The sequence below is a fragment of the Trachurus japonicus genome, chromosome 4, assembly GCF_045865225.1.
Source record: "Trachurus japonicus isolate A0001 chromosome 4, Traja_1.0".
Classification (NCBI taxonomy): Eukaryota; Metazoa; Chordata; class Actinopteri; order Carangiformes; family Carangidae; genus Trachurus; species Trachurus japonicus.
This window is the reverse complement of record NC_140910.1, coordinates 20032672-20056733: the sequence shown is the minus strand read 5'-3', so window position 1 is coordinate 20056733 and position 24062 is coordinate 20032672. Positions and strand designations below refer to the sequence as shown.

Genomic DNA, 24062 nt, shown 5'->3' with positions numbered 1-24062 from the left:
GCATTAGCGAAAACGACCGGACCACTTACTTCTGCTTTAAGTAAAATGGTGCAGGAGACTTGGCAGTAAAGAGTGACAACAAATGCTCAGTATTTATCTTGATATAGAGTCAATACAAGTTATGCTCCCAAATCAAAACTAATTTAACTGGTAAATTCAATCATTGCTAGTAGAGAATTTATATTAAACAGCAGAGGGCAGGTAATGTCATGTCACACATTTATTTATAACCACTTCAAATGTATCAAAAGTCAATTACCATTTCAACAGAAATGTAGTACAGATCATAAATACACATCATGACACATGAAACACAGATTCAAAGGTACAATGCAAAATTGCTGGATTTAGACATTCAAACAACTTCAAGTTTTTTTGTCGGACGTTTTATAGACCACACTCGACTGTATATCAATAATAGTAAATAGGCAGTTTCTAATATCACTTAAAAACATACATTAGCCTGACAAGTTATGTCAGCACCTGTGTCATTCTTGTAAACATTTCTGGAGCAGCTACTCGGATATGAGCTAATGTTTTATATTTGAAGTAAAGCTGGTGCAATTATTTATTCATGTGGATGGATATTTTTCCACCACAGCCAAAAATCAATATATACAGTACGAAAAAGAATTTCAGAAGATTATAGATTTGTAGGATAAAGATGAGAACTTTACAAATGAGGTTTTACATTACAATAACTGCCAAAAAAAGAAAATAATCTTTGTTGTGTCGCATACGAGATGAAATGACACTTTACAATAATCACAGAAAGATTATCAAACATTTTATCTCCATATCTGATCATGCCAGGTTTCCTGAACTCTAAATCCCCTGTTTACATTTCGTTAAAATGGCTAAAACTATATTGTGCTTGAGTCGGAATGCTTTAGCTTGTAGCCAGCATCTCTTATCTGGGATGTTGCACATATTTTCCAGTGGCAGCTGTCCTGGGCCGCGAGCGGCGAGACTGACGGCTAACTAAGGCTACAAGGTGCGCAGGTTTGCATGGCTGGGGGTTGTGATTATTGTCTGACCTCATATTAGGTTACAGAGGGAAGTCTGTGCTGAAGCAGACGTGGTGGGGGGAAGAAAACACAGAGCCACAATCCTTCACATTGTTCCGGCCCCTCTTCCTCCTCCTCCTCCTCCTCCTCCTGCTCCTCTCCCTGCTGATTCTCAACCATTTCTGTTGCCCTGACCCTGATCATAACCTAGGGGGATGATGTTACAGGAAGCCTGATGCTCCAGGGGAGATAGCGCTACTTCACGGTGACAGCTCCCTCTTCACCTCCTCTTTGACTGACTGCCTAGAGGAGGAGAGAGAAAGAGGGAGAGGAGGAGGGAGGGATGTGGGGTAGTTGGGCAAAGAGAAGGTAGAGGAACTTATCAATAAAAAGCTCATATTCTTGTGATATGAGATACATGGCAGGTTGTAAGGCATCTAAAATCACTCTGCTTGGAATAATTATTTGACTGTTATAGTTTTCCCAAACTTTTTCAAATATTCTTGCTTATCTTGAGTACCTTTCCCAGAATCTAAGAATATATATTTTCCCCTATGTAATAATCTGGTTTCCTCCAGGCCTGCGAGATGCTCCTTCTTTTCCTTTGTCTTCCGTAATGCGTATCTGTCATCCCGTGAAGTCAGCGTTGTCAACATGACTTGGGTAGAATAATGCTGCTCTTAACGTCCTCCCAACATGGCGTGGCAGCAGTGGTCCCCCACCCCCTTGTTTGCACTGGCTGAGTGGGTGGCCCAGTTTGCTACACAAACGCACCCTCTATCTCTCCTCAGCGAGAAGGAGTGTCTGTCACTCACAGCGGATGTGTTTACCAAATGTGGGCCTAAAGGGGGTCCTGCCCCAGCGTGTAGACGATGTACCTTCCCTGCAGCCAAACTCCACCAAGCAACAAATATCAGGCGTACTAACAGTTGGCAGTCAGAATGGGCTCTATGCACAGCTCCAGCACTTCCTGAATTTAAGGCAGGTCTTTCATTTCCTGTCTTACATTATTGGACAAACTGATTAATCCAGGTGTGTCTGACCATTGTGACTACTCAGACACACCTGGATTAATCAGTGTGTCCAATAATGTAAGACAGGAAATGAAGGACCTGCCTTAAATTCAGGAAGTGCTGGAGCTGTGCATAGAGCCCATAGGCTGTGTTCAAGAGAACGTCATGTTAACACACGATTAAAAGGCCCAAATAAGTGTAAAGGTCACTGGGGAAGTTACGTAAAGTCCAGATTTTTTCTAAAAATCTTGAATTTTGATGTAAAAACAACTAAAAGTAAGAGCTTCCAGGAAGCGATGGAAACTCATGGCGTAACTGGTTTTAGTTTGTTTGCCATGCCATGCTTATCTGCTTATTGCCCTTTAAGCAGAACTATGATTAAATGACTTCCTTCGAGATAGATGCCTGACACTTGCCAGACCTCAAAAGTACAACACAAGCAGGATGCGGTGGCTTTGAGTGACCATTAGACGCTATTACAGGCTTTATGGTAAGGGCACCCAGTGTAAGAGCCGGAGGTAATCGCTCATCAAATGCAATTAAGATGCATGAGAGCATCGGGAGATGTTATCGCCCAACTAAGAGCACCAGAGCAACTGATCGGGCCACCTTCTCTGGAGTGTCTCAATTTAAAAGCTTAAGATTTGAAGTTGACAGCGGATAAGATTGGGCCGACTGGTTCAACAAAAAGGAACAATTTGCTTTTCAAATTTCGTAAAAGACGAAGTTTGCATTCTAAAAAAAAACAATTCCCTACTTTTTTTGCACTGCTTGTGCTCATGCTTAAGCTTTCAAATAAAGCAAGAGTTTATTTTGTTACAGGCTTCCTGTCAAAACATCTGATCCCTCTTTGTAATTCTAACCATGAGCTGCAGGGAAACTGAATCATGATTTGTCATTATTATTATAAATTCCACTGCTTTTGTGGACACTTCTGGTAAAACGGGTTTGTAAGGAAGCAGGAAAACAAAGGTATTTCATGGACGTAAAACAGGTGTGAGATTGATAGGGAAAGGGGAGGGCTGTACAGTCTCGCCCCTGGGCTTTTCTTTATTGATGGCAATACTGGCTGAAATGATGACTGAGATTTGTTGGTAGAGATTCTACTGCAGCTATCCCTTCAATGAGCATGACTGCAGTATGGTAATATTGCAATTAGAGGAGTCAAGTGCATCAATGAACTTGTCACATTTACCAGATTAGGCTTTGTGATTATTTTCTGGGGTATGTTTGCCAGTGAAATTTCCAGATGTATCATCACAACATTAGCATACGGATATAAATTGTGAAATTGTTGATCTAAGATGTTTTTCCCAACACAGAATTTTTGCCCATACCTACCAGTTATGGCCAACTTCAACTGGCATGGTGGAAAAATAAGAGAGGAATGGACAAATTCTATAAAAGTCTATTGAGACAGTCTTAGTTCACTTTGAATTACAACTTGTTTCTGGACTGGACTTCCAAATCACAGCTGGTTATTTTCCAATGTGACTGGCAAAGCAGAAGAAGTAACCAAGCGGAGTCGATATTCACCAACACTGGCTGGCAGCCAGTGTTCATTTCCCACCCCTTAACATATGCTTACTTCCACTTTGGCGTCCTCCTCCTCCTGTGGAGCTGGCAGAGGAGCCTGGCCGGCTGCTCTGCTGTGGCTCCGACTGCGAAAACTGGGGGGCCAGAGCCAGGCCTCGACCCTGATGGGTCTTGTTCTGGCTGGCTGCTGTGTCAGGTGTACGGGGAATTTTGGGCTGGCTTGCGAATGCAGGGATATAATCACCACTGCTGATAGGGAAAAGAAGAGGAAACAGGAGAAGAAATTAATGATGAGTTATGAGTTATGTATGATTTCTTTAATTTACTTTTTAATTACAGCTCTTGTTTATCACCACGTAAAATTTTTTTTTATCTGATGTGCTCCTGTGTAGCTGTGAGATTTTGACACACCTTTTATTAATGGTTGCAAGATACCCACCAAAGACAATTATCAGCAGGGACATCAAGCATGCAAGTCATTGTGATTTTAAATCATGTTTACAATTTATTATTATTATTATTATTATTATTATTATTATTATTATTATTATTATTATTATTATTATTATTATTATTATTATTTTGTTTTTGTTTTACATTTCCTTAGTTGAAGGACAATGCATGTTATTTAGGCTGTGAAAAATATTCAATATTAACAGTAAGCGCTGTTAAAGAGTGACATGAAAAGGATAGTGTTATTTAAACCCCAAACTGGGACATCTGTGGTCATGTCTCATGTGAATATAAGGAACAGGCTCACAGTGAGGAAGTGGCTCTTCTGCCTGCAGCCACACAGTGAAGGCACAAACTCAATGTCGTTATCAGCCAGGCACCGAATGATCTACATCCTGTGGAGAAATCCTATACCATACCATAATAGATGGGTTTCAATCAACTCATTCTTGTGTCTGCTCACAGTAGCCATATTGGCTCCAACATCCCTGATAACATCTTGGTGTGACTCTGGTGTGTTACAAACTTAAGCTCTTGGAACATAAGTGGTCAGCAGCAAAGTGAAACTTTATTTTTTCATTAACAAAGGCAAAATTATTCTCAATCGATATTTGCACGAATTTCTGTTTTACTAAGATCCTGTTCACCTAAATGTCCACGACTGTCCTCGAAACTCTCCTCGCTATAAAAATCTTGTCACCAGACTGGGGTAAATTGAGGCCACTTGAGTCTGACTCAGCCAGGCTGTATTGTAGAGGTGTTTTACGTTCCAGGGAGATTGGGGGAGGGAGGGAAGAGGATAACCGAAGCGGTTCCCTGGGACTCGTTACTGTTGGTGGGATTTAGGAGTCAAGTTCCTCTGGGAATTTAAAGAAGAGGAGAAGCAGGGGAGGATTGGTTGAATGGGTCTCTTTGTCGGCACTGCTCGTTTAAACGCATGTCACAGTCTCGGAGACCAGCTTGGCGGTGCTGAGTCACCGATCGGTCAAACAACATTCTTGCCAAGTCCCTCCATAGACACAAATACACTGACAAGCATCTCAGGGGGTTTGCTCGGCTGAATTTTTATTTTAACACTTCCCTGATCCTGAACAAAATCTAACTAAATGCACCTACAAAATGACAACGTGTGTTTAATTTCTATAAGTTTAAAATAAACAATGCAACATAGAGTGTAAACTATATAGTAGTATAAACATATATAAACACAACATATTGTCTATTTAGTGGCGATGGCCACTGTCTGGCTCCTCGTCCAAGACTCTTTGTTTTGGATGTCGGCTATATTGTTTTTAACTTAACTGAATGATTTGGGAAATCATTGGGTAGGCTTCATCATGTGTGTGTGTACAGTTCATTTGTGTGTCAATTTACCTGGCAGTGTGTCCATTGGGTTCATCCCGGAAACGTCCTTCTGTAGCTCGCTCTTCATATGGCCCGTCCAACTCTGACTCTTGGGACAAGCGGCCGCACTCTGAGTCTGAGTGTGTTTTCGTATGTGACAGAGAGGAAATATAAATGTTTCATCACAATAATTTTGGATTCATACCAAACTGGCAAAAGCTGGTTTTCAAATGTATACACAACTCCAAAACTTTCATAAGACAACACAGGCATACCGTTACACACTGTCACTAAAGAACACATCAGCAACAACTTAATACCATGCTGACATGGCTTGTTTTATGGAAAGCCAAAATGCCTCATTAGTCATTTGGTGCCCATTTCTCTGTGTCTTTATCCTTTCTGTTCTCCGAGGAAGTTGCTGGAGCTTCCTTGGCTGGAAGTGCCTTATGTTCCTTGTGGACACTGGGCATCACTTCAAATAAATCCAACGTAACTCAAATGAAAAGCAGCAGGTGGAAGGGAAATTAAACCGTCCTGCAAATATGCAGCCAGTTTTCAATGTGCATATTAAGTATGAGAAATCGGACTGCAAACATCTGATGAACAGCCACAGCATTTAGACAGGCTCATAGCTGCGTTTATATCTATGTCTACTAAATGTGCAACGGCGTATCTCCCTACTGACGCACAGAATTTGGAAGATGCACACAATGCACTCACCTATGCTGTGACGTAGGGAGTCAGCGGTGCTGGGTCGACTGCCGGAGCGCGTAGGAGGTCTGGAGTTATATCTGGAAGGAGGCAGGCTTCCTCCCTTCTGTTTGCTTAGAGGGTATTCCCTGTCTCTGTTCACCTCACCTCCCTGACTGCCAGGTCGATAATCCCTACACAAGACACATTAACACAAACAATACAACTCAAATTATGTAAAATGCAAATAAAGATTAGTGTTATTACCATTAGTTGGTCATAAAACAACTTGCTGTGAGTCTTATCTACAGGCCCAGGTCATCTGTGGGGCGCTGGTCCCTCACTGCTGTCATATCCATTACTCTAAAATAATACAGTGTCTTCTATGCTTGCTGTCTAGTTTACAGTTTGTATTGACAGTGATCTGCCTTTCATTACAAAGCAACCCCTGTTCCAGTCTCCTGCTGACTCATAAACAATACCATCAGGCTGTGTGATGACTGATGACAAAATACATTTGACCCCATTCTCGCTATACTAGTTTTAGGAGGCTTATTACCAAAAATGACCTTTGGGTGGGGCTGTAAGCTACTGTACCTGTGCCGTTGTAAGGTTATCAACTTAAAGAGGCCAGATGTCTGGTGGCTTCATCTAAACATAGTGTTCTGTGGGTCCGTCATCTATTGACTGTACAAAAATGAAACCATATCCTGCCCACTTCCTGCCACCACATCACACACACTGATGCTATAGGGCAGGCTTAACGGCAATTTGTGTGCTTGTATGGGTGTACATGGGTGTGTAACATACGCTGTGTTGATAATACGGTGAGAACTAGGAGTGACTGGTCGTTGAAGCGGCTCATCAACACTTGGCTGTGGCAGAAGTGTAGGTTTCCTCTTCAGTTTTGCCATGTTGGTCATAATCTATAAAAATACAAACATAAGATTACTAGCAAAGAAGCAGCACAGTTCAGTTAGTTTTTATCATTACAGCTATAATATGCAGGACTTTCTGGGCACCAGGCTTCATTTCTTCAATTAAATTATTAAAATGGCCATGATTGCATGTCCCCTGAACAATTCCATTTCCATGTTTCTCCAAATCTAGTCTGTACACAACATCTTTTGCACATCTGCCTGTCCTGGCTGAGGGATCCCCTCCTCTGTCGCTCACACTGAGGTTTCTCCTGTTTCTTCCCTGTTAAAAGGGTTTTCTTGGAAGTTTTTCCCTCAGTCGATGTGAGGGTCTAAGGACAGAGGATGTTGTTATGATGCTATGTAAAGCCATTTGAGACAAACTGTTTGTAAAAATGGGCCATACTAATAAACGTGCCTTTCCGCTTGCATTGATTTGCCCATTATGATGCATCTATGATAGCATAGTTATATCAAGGTGCATTTTCACATGAGCTCAAACAAGCGTGTGTAACCAGTCAGTTTGGACTTTGTGGTCTGATGTTGCTTCCTCAATGCTGGCTGGAACATCTTGCTTAGTTCAGTGAGTTTCTGTTCTCTTACTCCAAGGTACTCGGTGGTGAGCAGACTCTCGCCAGATAGTTCCCTGGGCTGCGGTTGGAGAACTTCCTCTTTGTCAAGGTCCGTCTCCATCAAATCTTCCTATGACAAGATGATGACAAAGAGATTTGAAATTTGAAATCACCTAAATTGTGGTGCATATAAACATACAGTGTCGCTAATGTATCTGCAACCTTTATGCAAAGCCTCTCACCATGAAACACTTGCCGTTGAAGCCTCACACACTATGGTTACTTTGATAGTACTTGGCTCCTGTATATTTAAAAATGAACCTGTTTGCGGTAACATTGATGCGAGTCTACAAACCAGTTTACACACAAATATAGTGCCTGGCACCAATCCAAAAAGTACCAACAACAGAGTCTACACTTTTGGCACTCTCTTTGTTGACAAGTGGGCAACAGTATATCTGTCCCCTGTTGTAGCCAGGGTAATTGGATAGGAGGTACAAAACCACCAGCTTTGAGATCACAGGCAAAGGAATAAAGGCACTTACACTCAAGTGCACACACACACACACACACCTACCTGGGGGACTATAGCCATTCCCACTTTAACCTTTAACTTATACCTTATCTTGATAACCCACTGTCCCACTAAATCCAATCTGCCAGGCTCACCACCCCCCACATACACATGAGCAGACACACAGCTGGGTGACACCCAATATCTGTGTCATACTTAGATTGCCATCTACAAGTTTGGGAAAGGTGTCAAATATGAGGTGTTCTTTTATTGTTGCGCTTCCTCTCACCCTCCTTTTCTCCCTTCCTCAAATTTGCTCTTTTGTTTTGTTTTGGTCTATACATTCCTGAATTAATTGCTGCCTTCATGTGATATACTCCAATGGTGGAAAACATCAACTCATCATTGTCTAGCTAAAAGGAAAACTCACATCGTTGTCATCCTCTTCCTCTTCATCGTCTGATTCGGGCGCCTCTTCCTCAGCTGGGAGGAGCACAACCACAGGTTGAAAACATAGCAGATATTTAGATACATGAGTAACCATTATTACATTTCCTCTTGCTGAGCTTGTATGCACCCTTTAACAATAATTTGATAATAATTACATTGCAGGTATGAATTTGCCACTAAACTGCAGATACACTAAACTGCTCCAGCTGAATGTAGAGGATGCAAATTTGCACAAAAAAGAGATGTTTGCCCAAGGCCAGCATATACCTATTATATTCATTAAGTGCTTACTGTAACAGTTAATTTGACCCCACTCACCTGAGTTAAGCTGTTTAATGATGAACTCAATCTGTCTATTGAGGTCTGGGTTATCCTCTTTGCTGTAGCATCGAAGAATCTCCTCTACACTCTACACACATGAGGGAAACACATGTCACACACATGTGGTGTACGCACACAACTCTGCAGCAAACAGACAAACCCAAGGACTGCCGTCCAATACACACTACATACAATTTAAATGAGGGTAAAAGTGCTCAGTTCAAACCATAAAAGTGAGCTCATGCATTGTAATGGAGTTACATGGTCTTTATTGCTATCCGAAGTAATGCCTGAATATGATATTTGCTGCACAGGACAGACTCAGGCCTATCCACGCTCTCCTGCAGCTCCAAATGTCACCGCTCTAAGAACAATTACATAATTTTTGAGCCATTTTGAAGCACTGACACAAACACAACCCACAGGCTCAGCAGTATCTGGGTACTGTTACTACGTCCAATGACTGTGGACAGCTGTTGTTTCACCATCATACTGACTGACTGTGTGGTGACATGAAGCCAGACAAATGCACAGCGAAAAAAACAAACTGCGTCTGTTTCCTCAAAGCAGGTGAAGACATTTCTGCTATCTCACCATCTCTCTGGCTTCCTGCCTCACAGATGGAATACACAGGATACTGTACAGCGCTCCATTCACGTACGGTCGGACCTGAGGAAGGCAAAGAGACACAGACACAAACACACAACATCTATTTTTACCGTCTCAGGCCATGTGGTAACTGCTTGTGCGAAGTATGAACATGAAGCAGCTAGAAAGTATGGATACCAGTACAAATGTGCGTGGAAAAAAACAAGAGACCACTTTCACAAATGTTTCTTAAAAGCATCTGTACATGTATGACTCATTCTTTTCTTTTCTTTTTTAAATACCAACACAAACACAACTCATTCTACTTAATGAGACACTGATGAGGTCATCACCTGAACCACATCTGATTTTATAGGAAGATTATAAAAACCACTGCTGGGATTAAACATTGACATTATCTCACAAAAACTGATTTATAAACTCTTCCTGAGTTAAAATATTCTTGCTGTGTTGTTTTGGAATAAATATAAACATGCTTTCTTTGCATTATTATTATTCAAGGTCTGAAAAGACTTGATATTTTTTGTTATTTTGACTAGCTGTCATTTTCAGCCAATAAAAGCTCTAAATGACAATATTTTTATTTCAATTTTGGGAGAAATGTTGTTGGTAGTTGATAGAATAAAACAATTTTTTTTAAATTTAATTTTACTCAAACACATACCTATAAATAGTAAAACCAGAGAAACTGATCATTTTGGGAGTGGTCTCTTAATTTTTTCCAGAGCTTGTATATATGACCTGCTGACATAGAGTCACAGTAATCACATTAGGTCAAGAGATTAAAAAGTAACAGTAGTACAGCACACTGACTTGTGATAAAAATGAAAGCAGTCACTGTTGTTTATTATGTTTGACTTTTCTCAGTCAGGTTGTATTTAGATATTTGTTTTCATTCAGTCTTGCCAGCTGCTGCCAGCTGCGCGTGTTTCGTTGTCACCTCTATACTGCATGCATTGATGTATGTCGTACTTGTGTCTTACACCCTGTGAGTGTGTGCCTGTTATGTACATTGTCGATGTAACAGCTGTGTGCAAGTGTTGACAGATGTGTGTATCACCTCGTGGTTCTCATGTCCAAGGAGGTCAGTTAGAACCTTTAGCACATGCTTAGCGTTTTCCGCACACTTCCTTTTTCCTGTACAAAGACAGCCATGCACACACACAAAAGTAAATACATGCTACAACAACAAAAATGCTGTTGAGACAAATGCAGTACGGCATTACAATGGCAATTTCATAAAAACATGTAGCCTTAAATACAAAGAAAATACTGATAGACTTTGTTTAGTGTGTACATGAGGTAAAGGGGGCTGGTATGACCAAATAAACAGTCTATGATCTAAAAGAAAAATAGGTTACAAGCTGAAAAACTAAAATTTTGTATTGAATTTAGATTTAAACAATAAAGGTCTTTGGTCTGCCCACAATCAAATCATGCAATAGGAACAAAGTTAGCCAAAGATACCATGATGTTTTAAAAGGGATCAAATTGATTTACAGTGACATCACGGGCTATTAATATGTTCAGATTTACTTCCATATCTTTCTTGCATGCACTTCATGAGATAGAGTTTTGATATAGTATAACAGGCCTATTCGGATAATGTGTTACACATAGATTGATGGAAAAATGAATTAGGAATCTTAGGGAACAGTTGGATATTTTGTGACATACAATCTATAGCGAGAGGAGACCAATAACATGTATTGCAAATATGTTAAAATTAGCAGCTGGTTAGTTTGGCTTGTCAAAATAAGACAAAACATGCTATGTGCTGACCTATTTGTTTTCTAGGACCAGTAATTTCAACTTTCCAGACGCAAGAAATTCTGACACAAAAAGTCAGAATTTCCCAGTACCCACATTGGGCTGGGAAACTTGTCTTTTGTATATTGTCCAAACTCTAAATTTAAAGATAAAAGTGTTTATAATTCAGGGGTCACACACTGGTTTAGTATGCTGTTATTCCAGCTTTGTGTCCACCGACGCCTCGCTTTTACCTTTAGTGCGCAGACACAGATTCATAAGCAGAGCTGCAGAATACTCCAGGGTGTAGTCAGTAAGACAGTCTGAGTCTTGCAGCTCATCCACCAGCCAGCCAATCAGATCATCTGCAATCATAGCTGTCTGCTGGCTCCTCCTACCAAGAGATGATGAAAAATGATGCATTCAATGCAAATTAGACAAAAATAGTTGTGCTCCCACATGAGGATATCGATTTTGGTTATTGCCTACAAAAAAATAGCTGAAAGAGGTGTAAATTTCCTGATGCCATCACTGTTTATGAGAAATTGTGAATTCAGCCGTTTGAATTAAACACTGGGGAATTTCAAATACAAATTTCCATTTGATTCCAGTAATCTCTTCCTTCTTCTTGGTCCGCTGTTTGGGTTTTCATGTCATGTTAATGAAGTTTAAACAAAGTAATATCCCCGTTTTGAGGAAGAAATATGTGCTGATGATGTGCATGATAACTTACTTGACAAAATCTCAGTTATAAAATGATTTAAATCTGGCCTGAGTTAGTCTTAAAAATAATTCCATTTATGCTAGCTTGTCTCTTTGACTCATTGTTCATTAGAGAAACTGTGGGCAGTCACTGGCTACCCTGTAACGCAAAGAGAAAAGGCACATATTTGAAAATATACTTTCATTTTAAAATGTACCTGAGGCTGAGTTTCTGCAGAGCCACTAAGACATTCTCTCTGGCCAGGGAGTCGTTTTCCTCCCTCCTGAGAGCCTCTGTCAGAAGTTTCAGAAGAACAGGGATCTGGGAGAGGTAAACCCGACCTACAAGCATCACCACAAAATGGAATGATCATCAAAAGGAAAGGCAATAACACATAATACATAATACTATTTGAAATATATCAGTTTCATTTAAATGAAAAGTAACTCCAACAATGAAAAGACATTAAGCAGCAAGAACACTGCAAAATCATTACAATGGATAAAACTCTAGTTCCAGGGAGTCCACAAATTGCCAGTGTCACATTACATGTTTTCTTAGGATTTAAGTAAAAAAAAACAAAAAACATTTAAGTAAAAAAAAACAAAAAACATTTGAATTTCAAGAATCAGTTTCCTTCTTCCAGTTGAAGCTCGTTCTGAGAACACATTAAAGTGATGCCACCACGTCCGCTTTTCTCGATAGTTGAGAATCAATGTTACTCCTAATTACTCCTTCCTTAGAAGATATTCTTACCATAACCTCTTGCTACATAACAGTAGCCACCTCTCTGATATCTGCCTTCACGAGCTCTTCCATAGTTACTGGCATGCTGCTGTGGAGGATTCTTAGTGGTTTTGAAGATACAATAAAAGGTCTTCTGTGAGTCGAAATGTATTTGAGTGCATCCAGTTAGACAATGAGTCACCTTACGAAAGAAATAATGATGCTTTACAAAATGTATCGGCGGTTGAGCACTTACCCTCTGCAAGGGAAGCGAATGCATTGATGAGACGAGACATGTACTGCCGGACAATCGCGTTCTTCGACCTCATCAAATGAAGCACAGTTTTCTATGAAATCACAAAATGGAGGACACATTAAAATTCTATTTAATCCTAACAAGCACATTTTGTAATACTGTACCTTATTGGTGCTTTGAACAAATGATCATAACATGAACAGGCCTTACCAGTGCTGATGGTAACCCTCCTCTGTTATATCAACAGCTGCCCATATTTCAAGATTTACAAAAAATGGAAATGTGGAATATGAATAATAATCATCATCAAACCGATGATGCTAAAAATGTAGATAAAGAATTTATTGTAGCCAGTGTTGGCAACATAGTCCATGCTTAGTTAATCGCAAATATAGAGACTGTACAGTACAGCATTGCACTGCATTGGCATTTTATCAACACCCAGCTTGACTCTCATTGTGCATTTTTGTTGGGCAGTTTGTCACATTATATAAACATTATAAAAGGAAACATCGAATGAGGCATCAATATCCAGCCTCACAGCTTCAGGGGGCCGGCCATGGTCAAACCCCAAAATTGGTATTACGGTCAGGCATGGAACCCAATCACAGTGGGTAAACTCACTTCTCAAGAGCTGTTTCTTTGCTATTGTCAAATATAGAGAATTTATGGTTGTGATGTGATAACAATAAACTTGACACCTTACTACTGTTATTGTGGCTGTCTACAGTAAATGACCCTCACGTTGTTCAGAGCTGGCTTGGAGCACCGTGGCAAGTACATGGACAAAGAACTCATCTGTGAGGTGAGGATCATTTACTCTTCTGTGAAGGGATAATCTTTAACATGGCGCCCCACAGCTGAAGGCTAGGTGAGGGGAATGTGAAAAGAAAACAAAAGAGAGGACAAAAAAAACAAACAATAAAGCGTGTAAGAAAGAGATTCTGATATCCCTTTGAGCGGGTGAAATCTGGGATATAATGTTTCTTACTCCGGCCTTTGTTTAGCAAAATGGGGAAATTGCTGAAGAATGGTAGACAATCTGGAACATTCCATAAGATGTTACCACCCAGATTCATATTTAAATGAAAATTAAATGTACAGACTATATTTTAGGGATTGAGCTGTGAATTGGGATGAATTGCCAATGAGTGACTCCAGCTTTATATGTCTTAGAATTTATGCCACATGAAGGATGTGCTGATGGCAAAAGCATTATTGACACCAAATGTATTTTAAATGGAAAAAAAACATCTTTTCAGGGGTCTATAGGAAGACAAAGACCTCTTCCTCATGAAACAGGTTTTGGAAAACATTTCTATATAGTTCTTTGTATAGTAATATAAAGAGTGTCCATGGGGGAAGCATCCAGCTCCAAACCTCTCAATTCAAACTATGTGGTACATATTGATGACTGATAATGGGTGATAATGACTGTACAACAACAACAACATGTGGGTATATTAACGTTCTTCCATTCTTAACAGATATGTATCTAAGTTTGAAAGGATAACATGTCATTTGGACAGCATCCCAGACGGATATGGGTGATATGTGAGATGCTATGTCTGGTTTATCTCCACTCTGTGACCTTCACCCATGTTGCAATATCAAGCTGATGGTGAGAAACAAATCTCAGTTGCGCGCAGCACAGGTGCCAACTCACTAGCTCAGACGTGCATGAAATCAGAGCCTGGGGATTAATTATTCTTTGTGACCAGTGGACAAGAAGTTATTTTTCACTTTGGCTCTGGTGGTTGCGTGGGATACTCCTTGGGCTTGGAAATGTGTGAGAAATAATCTAAATAAGAAGAAAATCTTCCAATGTTGTAAATGTTATTACATGTAAAACAGTTATAATTTTAAAAGTTACAATGGCAACCTTGGCATGGAAGTGGCAAATCAATCACGGTCAATCTTTATCAGAAGTCATGGTTGAACAATAACTAACAATACGAGAAACACCACAAAATGATACAATCAATGATTTAAGGTCCCACCTGTTCAGTGCTGTAGCGTTCCAGCAGGTCATTGCTGATATAGGCCTGAAGCACCGTGTCCCTTTGTTCACCTGGGAGCGAGCGAGTCAGTCTCTAAACATGGTGAGAAAATACCCCAAAACAATGAAGACACAAAATAATACTAACTGTCCTTTAATGGTACTCTGTTCTTCTTGGTACTTACAAAAAGCTATACATATGAGTTGGCCTAAAGCAAAACATAGATACGTATATTGGGCTTTTATGTAATGCATTGCTTTGTTAGTCTATGAAAAACAGTAGAATGCACGCACATCCACCAAATCTAAAGGCTACACAATGTGTGTGAATTGTGATGTAATTATTCTTCCGTTTTATGGTCTTATTGTTCATTTGCCATTGCTGTGAGATTTTTGTGTAGATATTTTCCTGTTGCTTCGGTGACTTCTAATGGACCTTTTTCACATTACTACTGTTTATCACCTGATGTGATACATTGAGACGCCTCTTATACCCAGTGGCTTGCCTTATATTATATTATATGACCGTATGACAGTTCTTGCCTGATGTTTGTCATGTGATTTTTGGGTATGCGAATGCACATATCCCCCTTATGATAGATTTGGAAATATTTAATGGACTGTTTATAGATCTTTGTACTTCATATTCTTCCGAACACTATATGTGCTTAATTATAAGAGTATTGTTTTCATAAAATTTGTATTTGTCAGGTGACCTCCCACTTCGTTATAATCAGAGTTGCGTTTGATCACCTGCTTCTTCGTCTGAAGAAGGGTCTCTCCCGAAATGTCACTCATATAGGTGATAATAAATCATTACCTTGGAGCTGCTGTTGCTTTGTTTAGTCTGCCATAAAAATATATAACACCTATTGAGTATCACACTGACCTTTCTGTAACATGATGGCTCCTATTACTACCAGGGGCACTGTTTTAATGGAAAACACACTGTATAGCACTGAAGAAATGAATCACAAGGGCTTCAATAAGGACTGGGAATCTACTTTATCCATTGTGATGACTAATGAGATAACATTTCACTCTAAACACAACAACACAGTTTAATCAGCTTCAAAGAACGAGTGACTTTAGCACTAGATAACAATGCCGGAGAAAACAAACTATATGTACTGCAGCCTAAGGCGAAGAGCAGTGGTTGTAGACATTAGAGACAAAAGACAGTGAATGTGTGTAAGATGTGACATAACAGGAACAGGATAATGAATACTCACCCAGCGCAGTGCCTGAAGCAGCAGGGACGTGAGTCTGTCTGGGCCTTCAACCAAGTCTTTCTTCAGCTTGTCATAGTCAAGTGACGGCAGCATTGGCACCTCTTTGGATCTCCTAGAGATGAATCGGAAACATATGTTAGCCATTACTTTCATCGTATTTATATTATCATTACCAATTAAGGTTATTTAGTCCTTAGTTCTTGTAAGCTGCTGCTTGTAACACTTACTGCGGTGCGATGGACGCTCGTAGCATCGAGGAGGCCTAAAAGAGAGAGCAAAATCAAGAAAAGAAGACAAAGAGGAGCGAAGCTTGTGTCAAAATTTGATTATTCAGATATTTTACTTTTGAGTATGGAAAACATAACCCATGCGACTGTTTAAACAAATCTTGTAACCTTTTATCATGTGCCTCTCTGGTCACATTACTCACCCTGTCATGTTCTCCACTGAAAACAATAAAGTTAAGTACTGTCTCAGTAAGTCATTAGTATTTTTTTTGGACATGCATACTACATCATGCTTGTTGTACATGCTATATCCCCCCAAAATACCATAAAGTGCCATTTGGCAACATCGCCCATGCAGTCAGTGACAAGTAAGTGATATTTCAACCATTTAAAACTTCCACAGAAGGCGGGTTAGTGTGAATCAGCCATCCCTTCATTTTCACACTTCAGTTCACTTGTACTGAAGGCCTTTGTAGTTATTTGAGAAAAGAAGGAACAGATTTTTGTGAACAATATATAGTTAGTTTTAGTATAGTTGTGGGAGTGCATATGAAGGAAAACTAATTACTACTGTTTTTTGAAAGGGGATTTTAGGGATTGAAATCCAATCTGAAGTACTGGGTGGTTGGGTCTATGGCAGGAGCAGTGTAAGGTCAGGGGAGTGATCCATGTCGTCTGGTGTATCAGGTGGTCCGGCCACATTTTTGCTTTGGTGTGCAGTGGGTAATACACAAGTGGGGAAGAACATTGAAACCTAGATTCTTCCCCAAATTCCTTCCTCTCTAAACATTTCAGCTGCCTTGAAAAATGCCAAAGGACAAGGGAAGTGGTTCCTTGAGAAACCTGACACCGACTGAGGCCCCGATTAAGAATTTGATCTAACTAAGATCTATTACATTATAATATATGGATAGCAAGTATTGCCAGTTTCTATAGCTGCTAGAGTGGGCTCAAATGGGATTGCTAGATCGCACAATAACCATTTTCGGTCAAAATTTGAATGTAAGGTCACACTGACTCTCAGATTTCAGCTGGTCACCTACACAAAGCAAAGGCTTGACCTCAATCCTCTGACAATGCAAAGTTTACATAAGAGGTGCCTTTACTCTCTTCACCTTTTTTATGAGTCTGCTCACTATTTACACTGACACAGGGGACAACTAAAGGTCATCTATTGTTGATGTTATTGTCTAAGTAGATGGCTTTGCTCCCTGGTGTCTTCCAAGTTTCTCCTCTTCGGTAAGATTAAGCATACCGGAGAAGAAATAAAAGGTAAATGGCTGAGACAGCCATTTCAATACTATGAAAGCTGAAAGAGTCAGCAAACGTTTTATGTTTTTGCTTGCCTATGTGAGGACAAATATGGTCCTGACTCAGCTCCAAGCTACAACTGAAACTGGAGTGTTACCCATGATAAGAAAATGTTGTCTCATTTACATCTTATTTCAACCCGAGTGCCTCTTATTAATGGTTTGAAGACTTATCACAATTACATAAAGTGTTCTGGTTGTGTCTTTTCAAATGGCTGTAATTTGATCCACCCTGGTTAACAACCTAAGCGTGAGAGAGGGGCTTTTACATCAAAGGGCCTTGTGTTGGCTTTTCTTGACGTGTCACGTCGACTGTCTAAAATGTTTCAAAAACTGTAACGTTAAAACAAATGGTGAGAGGAGAAAGCTGAAACCGTTAGCGTTTACATTGAAAAAGAAGACTGACAGCCAATAAGGAGAGCTGAGATGACTAACAATGTGCTTGTAGTCTTTGGAAACAAGTGAATTTAATGATGAAGCATATCCTGAAAGAGACGCTCTTGTTTGGCTGAACAAGTGGCCTGACAAAAGGGGTCATTCTAACTACAAACAAGGCCAAACTTTAAACTGGGGCAATCTAGTAGGAACTATAGGAAAATGACAGGGGATATGGAGGAAAGACAAAGGCAGGCTGAGAGATGTATAACTAGTAAAGAAAGGGGAGGCAGACAGGGGCAGGAGATGGGGAAGATAAGACGAGTTGCAAGCAAGGTGAGAGGGTGTACAGTACATTAAAACATATTAAACTTACATAGCCATCATCATAGGGACTCATAGAGTAATATCCCTTTGTGGACAACAGCATCACACACACGCAAAAAAACACAAACACACAGGAAGAAGTTGTTCAGTTCAAAACAGAAAGAAATCAGATTTCACAAGCCAGAGGTCAACACAACGATGAATGCAACCGACAGTAAGCGAGATTGTCCAGGAGTCACGCTGTGACGGCTGTCAACAAATGGCGACAAGGATGTGATATGTTTCACCTGCAGTTTGCTAATATTTCCTCTCCACCAGCTAGTCTGGGTTGCAACCGAAGGACGACTGTTTTTCTTCAGATTTTGTGAGGCATAGTTAATATCCTGCATCCAGAGTTGTGTCCTGTGTATTTAACTTCCCAACAAGCCCTCCACATAACTGCGTATTTGACCAGGATCCAGTTATCTTTTACCAGGATACAAATTGTGGGGGGATTACTACACGGCTTAAAGTTGGCCGCACAGTGCGCAGAGGACAAAGGGGTGCTTTATGGCAAATAAACACACCTTTCTAAAACATCTTTTGAAATTCCTATTCAAACGCAATGCAGATTTGACCAGTACGTCACCTAACGTCCTGAGAGCAGTTCTCTCCTGCTCATACTTCACACTGGAAGAGTGACATTTTCTACGCTTCAACTAAAAAAAGGCCCAAGTGTTTTGTTATTCCTCTGCTGGTGAGGTGTGAGGTGTGAGGGGGGGAGAGAGGAAGAAGAGAGGTGGCTGTGTGTTCTCACTCACGGTGCCAGGTCTGGTGAAGTCAGTGCTCTGTACCACGCTCTGTCTCATCTGGCTGCTGAACAGGCGAACACACACACTCTGCAGGTACTCAGGGGAGAGCTGCAAACACACGGCATGCCCCCTTGAGCTTTGTGGGCAGACGAAGAGCAAGCTTTCCATTTTTGTGTTCCTCTTTAACAGCTGTGTATAAATGTGTATAAAAAGTGTTTCCATACACAGCATTTTACAATTATAGGTGTTTACCTACTGTATATGTGAGAAAGGGGCTATTCAGTGTCTTTATGTGTATATCCAGTGTTTGTGTGTGTGTGGGTACCATTCATTAGCTCATTAGTGTTAGTCTCTGTCTATGTAGTTTGTGCTTGTAGCTTGTGTGTTAGAATGTGTGTTTGCTTGCCCCGCTGTCGAGCTGACCTACCGTTTTTCCGCTGACGGTGGCTTCCAAAGAGTCGACCAGCTCAGCAGTGATTCCAATCAGGTTGTGGTAGTCGGCCTTCATCTTGTTGAACTTGCGCACGTAGCTGCCGATGCGCCGGTCTGACTCGACCAGTTGGAGCTGTAACTGCTGCATGGCCTCTGCACAGTATCACACAAATAGGCATGAGTGACATTCTCGGTGTAACATAGCGTTTGACATAAAATATTAAATTATTTCAATTGAAAATTCAAATAAAATGTGTTTATGTTGGTTGACATCCAAGTTAATATTAGTTCATTTTCTCTAAGACAGCACTGAGTAACTATTAACCTTTTTGCAACCGGCTCCCACACTGACAGTTAATGTTCATATTCATTACAGAAACATTAGTTAACAAATATGGAATATGAATGATATTGTTACCCAGTGATGTCTTGTAATGGCAGCTGTATGATAAAGTCCACCACTTTCATGTGTGATTTAAATATTAGAGTGAGGAGCTTTTGGTCCTCTCCAGGATTTGGATTTAAGAATGAAATGAACTTCAGCTTCTCAAGAAATCACTGAGTAACTGCCACTAACAAACACAAGTTGTTGTGCACGCTGTCTGTGATTTTGTATTAGATATGTTATGGATACAGTAACACGTAGACTACTTAAGAGGGATAAATGTACCTTTAGTGCTCCTTCCACCCTCCTTCTGTATGACGTCTGTTAAAGATGACACACTCAAACTCAACTGAACACATGGAGTGCTACAGACGCACACTGAAAGATTATGTAAATGTCATGCTTTAGTTTGAAGTTACATAAGACAAATGTATCTTGCCTAATGTAGACAAAGTCGTCACAGAGCCCATTTATTTAGACTTAAGCTAAATCAATTTATTGTCTAAGGGGATATAAGTGTTCAATACGTGTTTGTTTTAGAGGAGGGATCGATCTAAATCACATCCCATGGACTAACACCTGGGCAAACACAGCTGTCATTCGGTGTATTTACATGCACTTAAGCTGATGAGCTGTAGCCACCTTTCTGCAATGGATTTCCCTAATGTCATCAATCACGTGTACCCACTAGACCCACAGTCAATTTTCCTGTGTTAATATGTAGTGCCAGCTACCAAAAGTGCTGCCTCTTTAAGTGTTTACACATTGAAAGATTATACATATTAAATAACCTCACTCCTTCATGATTTATATACATACAAACAAGTCAGATTTTCTTTGGTCAGCTCTCAAGATAACAGTTGCTATGTGAAATCTGTATGCTTTGATCACTGGCCGGTAGGGACAGGGTTTAGTTTCATGAATGTGCAAGGAGGAAAGGCGATCCACTGCGTTTTCCAGTAAAAAAAAACAACAATTCTTGTTATCCTTCACTTGCCCTTCTACTCTGAATGGGTTAGCGTGAGTAAGTGTCGCATTAAGTCCTGCCATGCTCAAACATTGCATGCATTTCTAAATGCAAATCAAGACGGGATTCAGTTGCAGGATATGAAATGACCCGATCAGGTCAACAGTGTGGCTTTTATTTAAGATTTAAATGTGCCAGGAGGAAGAATGGAGACCGCTTAGCCTGTGTTTCATGCCTGAGTTATATTGCCTGTTGTGTTTTGCCCACCTGCTGATTTATTATTAAAGGCCACTTTCTATGGACTTTTGTGTCCTTTGTTGAGTCAACACAACTTTTACTTATTGTTCAATTTTGTAAGCCACCTCTGTGAGAACTGCGAGGTGCTGGATGACCACAGTGCTCGAGAATTAAGAACTGGCCGTTAAGTAGGACACAACTGCCAATGACCCAATTTAATGGCAGTGTTCGAAGTTGAACTGAGCATTACATGAACCTGTTTTACTGTAACTATTTACCTGTGGTTTTAGGGTGTCTATTTGTAATACAGAGAAGTTCTGACACTTAGAAATACTATAAAGTTACCCAGCTGTACTCCATCAGAGAGCCATGAGAGCGTGCCATGATAAAGGATACATACAAATTCAGCAGCCTAGGGATGTTGGACGGCTTCAGTGTCACTAACAGAAACTGCTCCAGCTTAGCCTTCAAATTTGGTATCCAGGAATCCTAAATAAACCATTATGTAGGTTGAAAGAAAAGATGGTTATTCTGAGGGTAACATTGAGTCATAACGTTGCATTTTAACAAATAGTTGACAATGAGATAACTAGATAATGTTCCATAATCAACCATGCACCTTGAATAGGTCTTTGAAGGAGGGGTGGACCGGGGGGTTGGGAACGAAAGGCAAGGCATAGTAAGGCAGGAACTCTGTGGTCTGGCTCAGTGCTGCTCCTCGAGTCTCCAGGTACTGCTTGAAGTGGGAAATTCTCTCTTCAAACTCGGTTCTGTCCTGGAGACAAATTCAAGTATTCAAGTTGTTAAAGGTCAGGATCATAACATAACACATCCTCTGCTGAACAAACTTAGAAACCCTTATTTCTCCTAAACCAAGAAAAACAAATCTGCCTTTTAACAAACACATAGCATCTAAATATAAATACATAAACTGAAACTAAAATGACCTATGCAATAAAAGGCATAATTACAGATAGAGGACTACTTATATGGTGCAACAGCATCCTCAATAGGCCACTAAGAAACAGCCAATAGTGCAGCTTAGTGGACATTTTGTGAAACAGCACATAATGGTGTTTAGTTGCAGATGAATCTCATTCAAAAGAATGTTCTGGTTAAATGACCATTTCAACAAAAAAACAAAAAAGGGAATGTGGATCTACATACGTGTCTACTTGGGTGCCTCCTCAGTGGGTAGATGGTGAAATGGATGTAAAGGTAGAACTCCAGGCTCTGGGCCTCTGCATCTGTGTCTTTTACCTCAGAGGGAATATTCTCTGTCCACAGTTCAAAGAATACTTTGTGATCTCCATCATCGAAAGAGCAAAGGAGGTCTCTCTGGAAAAGTTGTAGGAGAATAATCAATTATATTTTCATATGACACAATGAGCAAGACCTTAAAAAAAGAACAACACAATTTACAAATAGGATCAATAGGAAATAAAACCACAAAAAGGGTAAGGTAGTAAAACATCCAGCTCATTTGCTCCTACTACATGAGCTGTTGAGTTTCATAAATCTAATTTTAGAAACATCACCAGCCTCTCAAGTTGTTAATAATTAGCAGTGTGGGCAAGTCTTCTTTTTTTCTGCTATTCACTACTCTTCCTGTCCATCCCTAGTGACCACTTCTACAAATAATCAACCAACACGCAGCAGCAACAGGTTATAAGACCTGTATCTTTACCTGAATGGCACGAGTCTTTGAGTCTCTGAAGGTACTTCCTTGCGGCTTTGATACCAGCTTCCCTTTGCTTTTGCAGTCCTTGTCAAAACTGTGCACCGTCTCTTCAAATTCCTCAAACTTGAGATACTACAAAAGACACCAAACAAGCAGAAAGTCAACCTTAACCTCTGCAAGAAGTGTGATGTGCATGTGAAGGCATCCAAATTGAAGCTGCACAACCCTTCTCTATATCATGCTATACACACAGTGCAGTTTGTTGAAGAAAAGTTATACATCTGGTTTAAAATGTTTTAATGTGTTACCTCCTTAATCATTCCAAGAAGATCTGCTTCAGTTGCCAAGATGTCACCCATCTTGGCTGCTTCCCTGGAACTCATGTGAGTGACCAAAACTTTCAAAACCCTTACTGACAGCGAACACCTCTGCACTCATGAAATGGCATTTGTGCATCCAGTTAGGATTCTGCAGAGCCTGCAAGGACATGACCGAATTTAGGACTATTAGTCGTCCTATGATAGTATACAAAATATATCATTACAGAGCGCTTTTCTTTAATAAGATACCACAGAGTTTTAGAGCCTTTGTGATTCTAAAACTCAGATAAAACTGCAATATTAAAGGAAAGACACATATCCTATTGCCATAGCGTGAATATGGAAGTCTGATTTGTTCTGATTTTATATTTTAACATTATATTTCACAATCTACTTCAGTGACAACAGCCGCGTTAGCAAACATTTGGCAAGATAGTAGCTACTGGTAGCTACTTAACGACAAGCTCAGTTACATTATCTGACGTCAACGGCGGAGAGCAAAATCATCTTCACCTCAGTCGTGTATCGCTTAGTTGTTGATAAAGGCCTATGTCGCTTTCACCATCTTCATTCGTAATTCCAGACCTATACGGGCCATTTTAGACTAGGCTCGAGGGCTTCAATTGCACTTAATGCTAGTCGGCTAGCCATTAGCTAGCAACCGTACACAGACAGGACGCTAAGACACCTAGCAACCAAATGGCTGGAGAATACCTGCTGGAAAGTTGAGGCGAGTGTCGTAAATGATGACAACACGACTACAGTCACAGTACACTGCACACTTTTTAGAAAAGCATGATGGAGTTTGGTTAAATCAACCGCTTAACATATTGCATGGTTTTACACCATTTTCTTATTTATTTATTTTTTCTTTATTTAATCTTAGACTTATTGATGGCCTTTTGAGCAAAACATC

General features: G+C 40.2%; 1 protein-coding gene across 2 annotated transcripts; it reads right to left on the bottom strand.

The window, feature by feature from the left end:
* Positions 1 to 207: 207 nt before the first annotated feature.
* Positions 208 to 23856, bottom strand: armc9 (armadillo repeat containing 9). Of its 2 annotated transcripts, none has more exons than XM_085774591.1 (26): positions 23660 to 23849; positions 23135 to 23303; positions 22833 to 22958; positions 22313 to 22483; positions 21765 to 21920; positions 21542 to 21634; positions 20227 to 20251; positions 19552 to 19709; positions 19134 to 19232; positions 18383 to 18418; positions 16322 to 16356; positions 16095 to 16206; positions 14864 to 14956; positions 12864 to 12954; positions 12099 to 12222; positions 11433 to 11572; positions 10490 to 10566; positions 9415 to 9489; positions 8818 to 8908; positions 8480 to 8532; positions 7567 to 7665; positions 6857 to 6972; positions 6077 to 6240; positions 5384 to 5489; positions 3609 to 3802; positions 208 to 1310 (listed from the first exon to the last, which is right to left on the bottom strand). In XM_085774591.1, exons 2-26 carry the CDS (start codon positions 23207 to 23209, stop codon positions 1288 to 1290), a joined length of 2532 nt encoding a protein of 843 aa, XP_085630717.1. In that variant the 5' UTR covers positions 23210 to 23303; positions 23660 to 23849; the 3' UTR covers positions 208 to 1287. The 2 variants fall into 2 exon arrangements, with proteins under 2 accessions (XP_085630717.1, XP_085630716.1); XM_085774590.1 differs by having other exon boundaries at positions 1041 to 1310; positions 3609 to 3805; positions 23660 to 23856.
* Between the last annotated feature and the right edge of the window lie 206 nt (positions 23857 to 24062).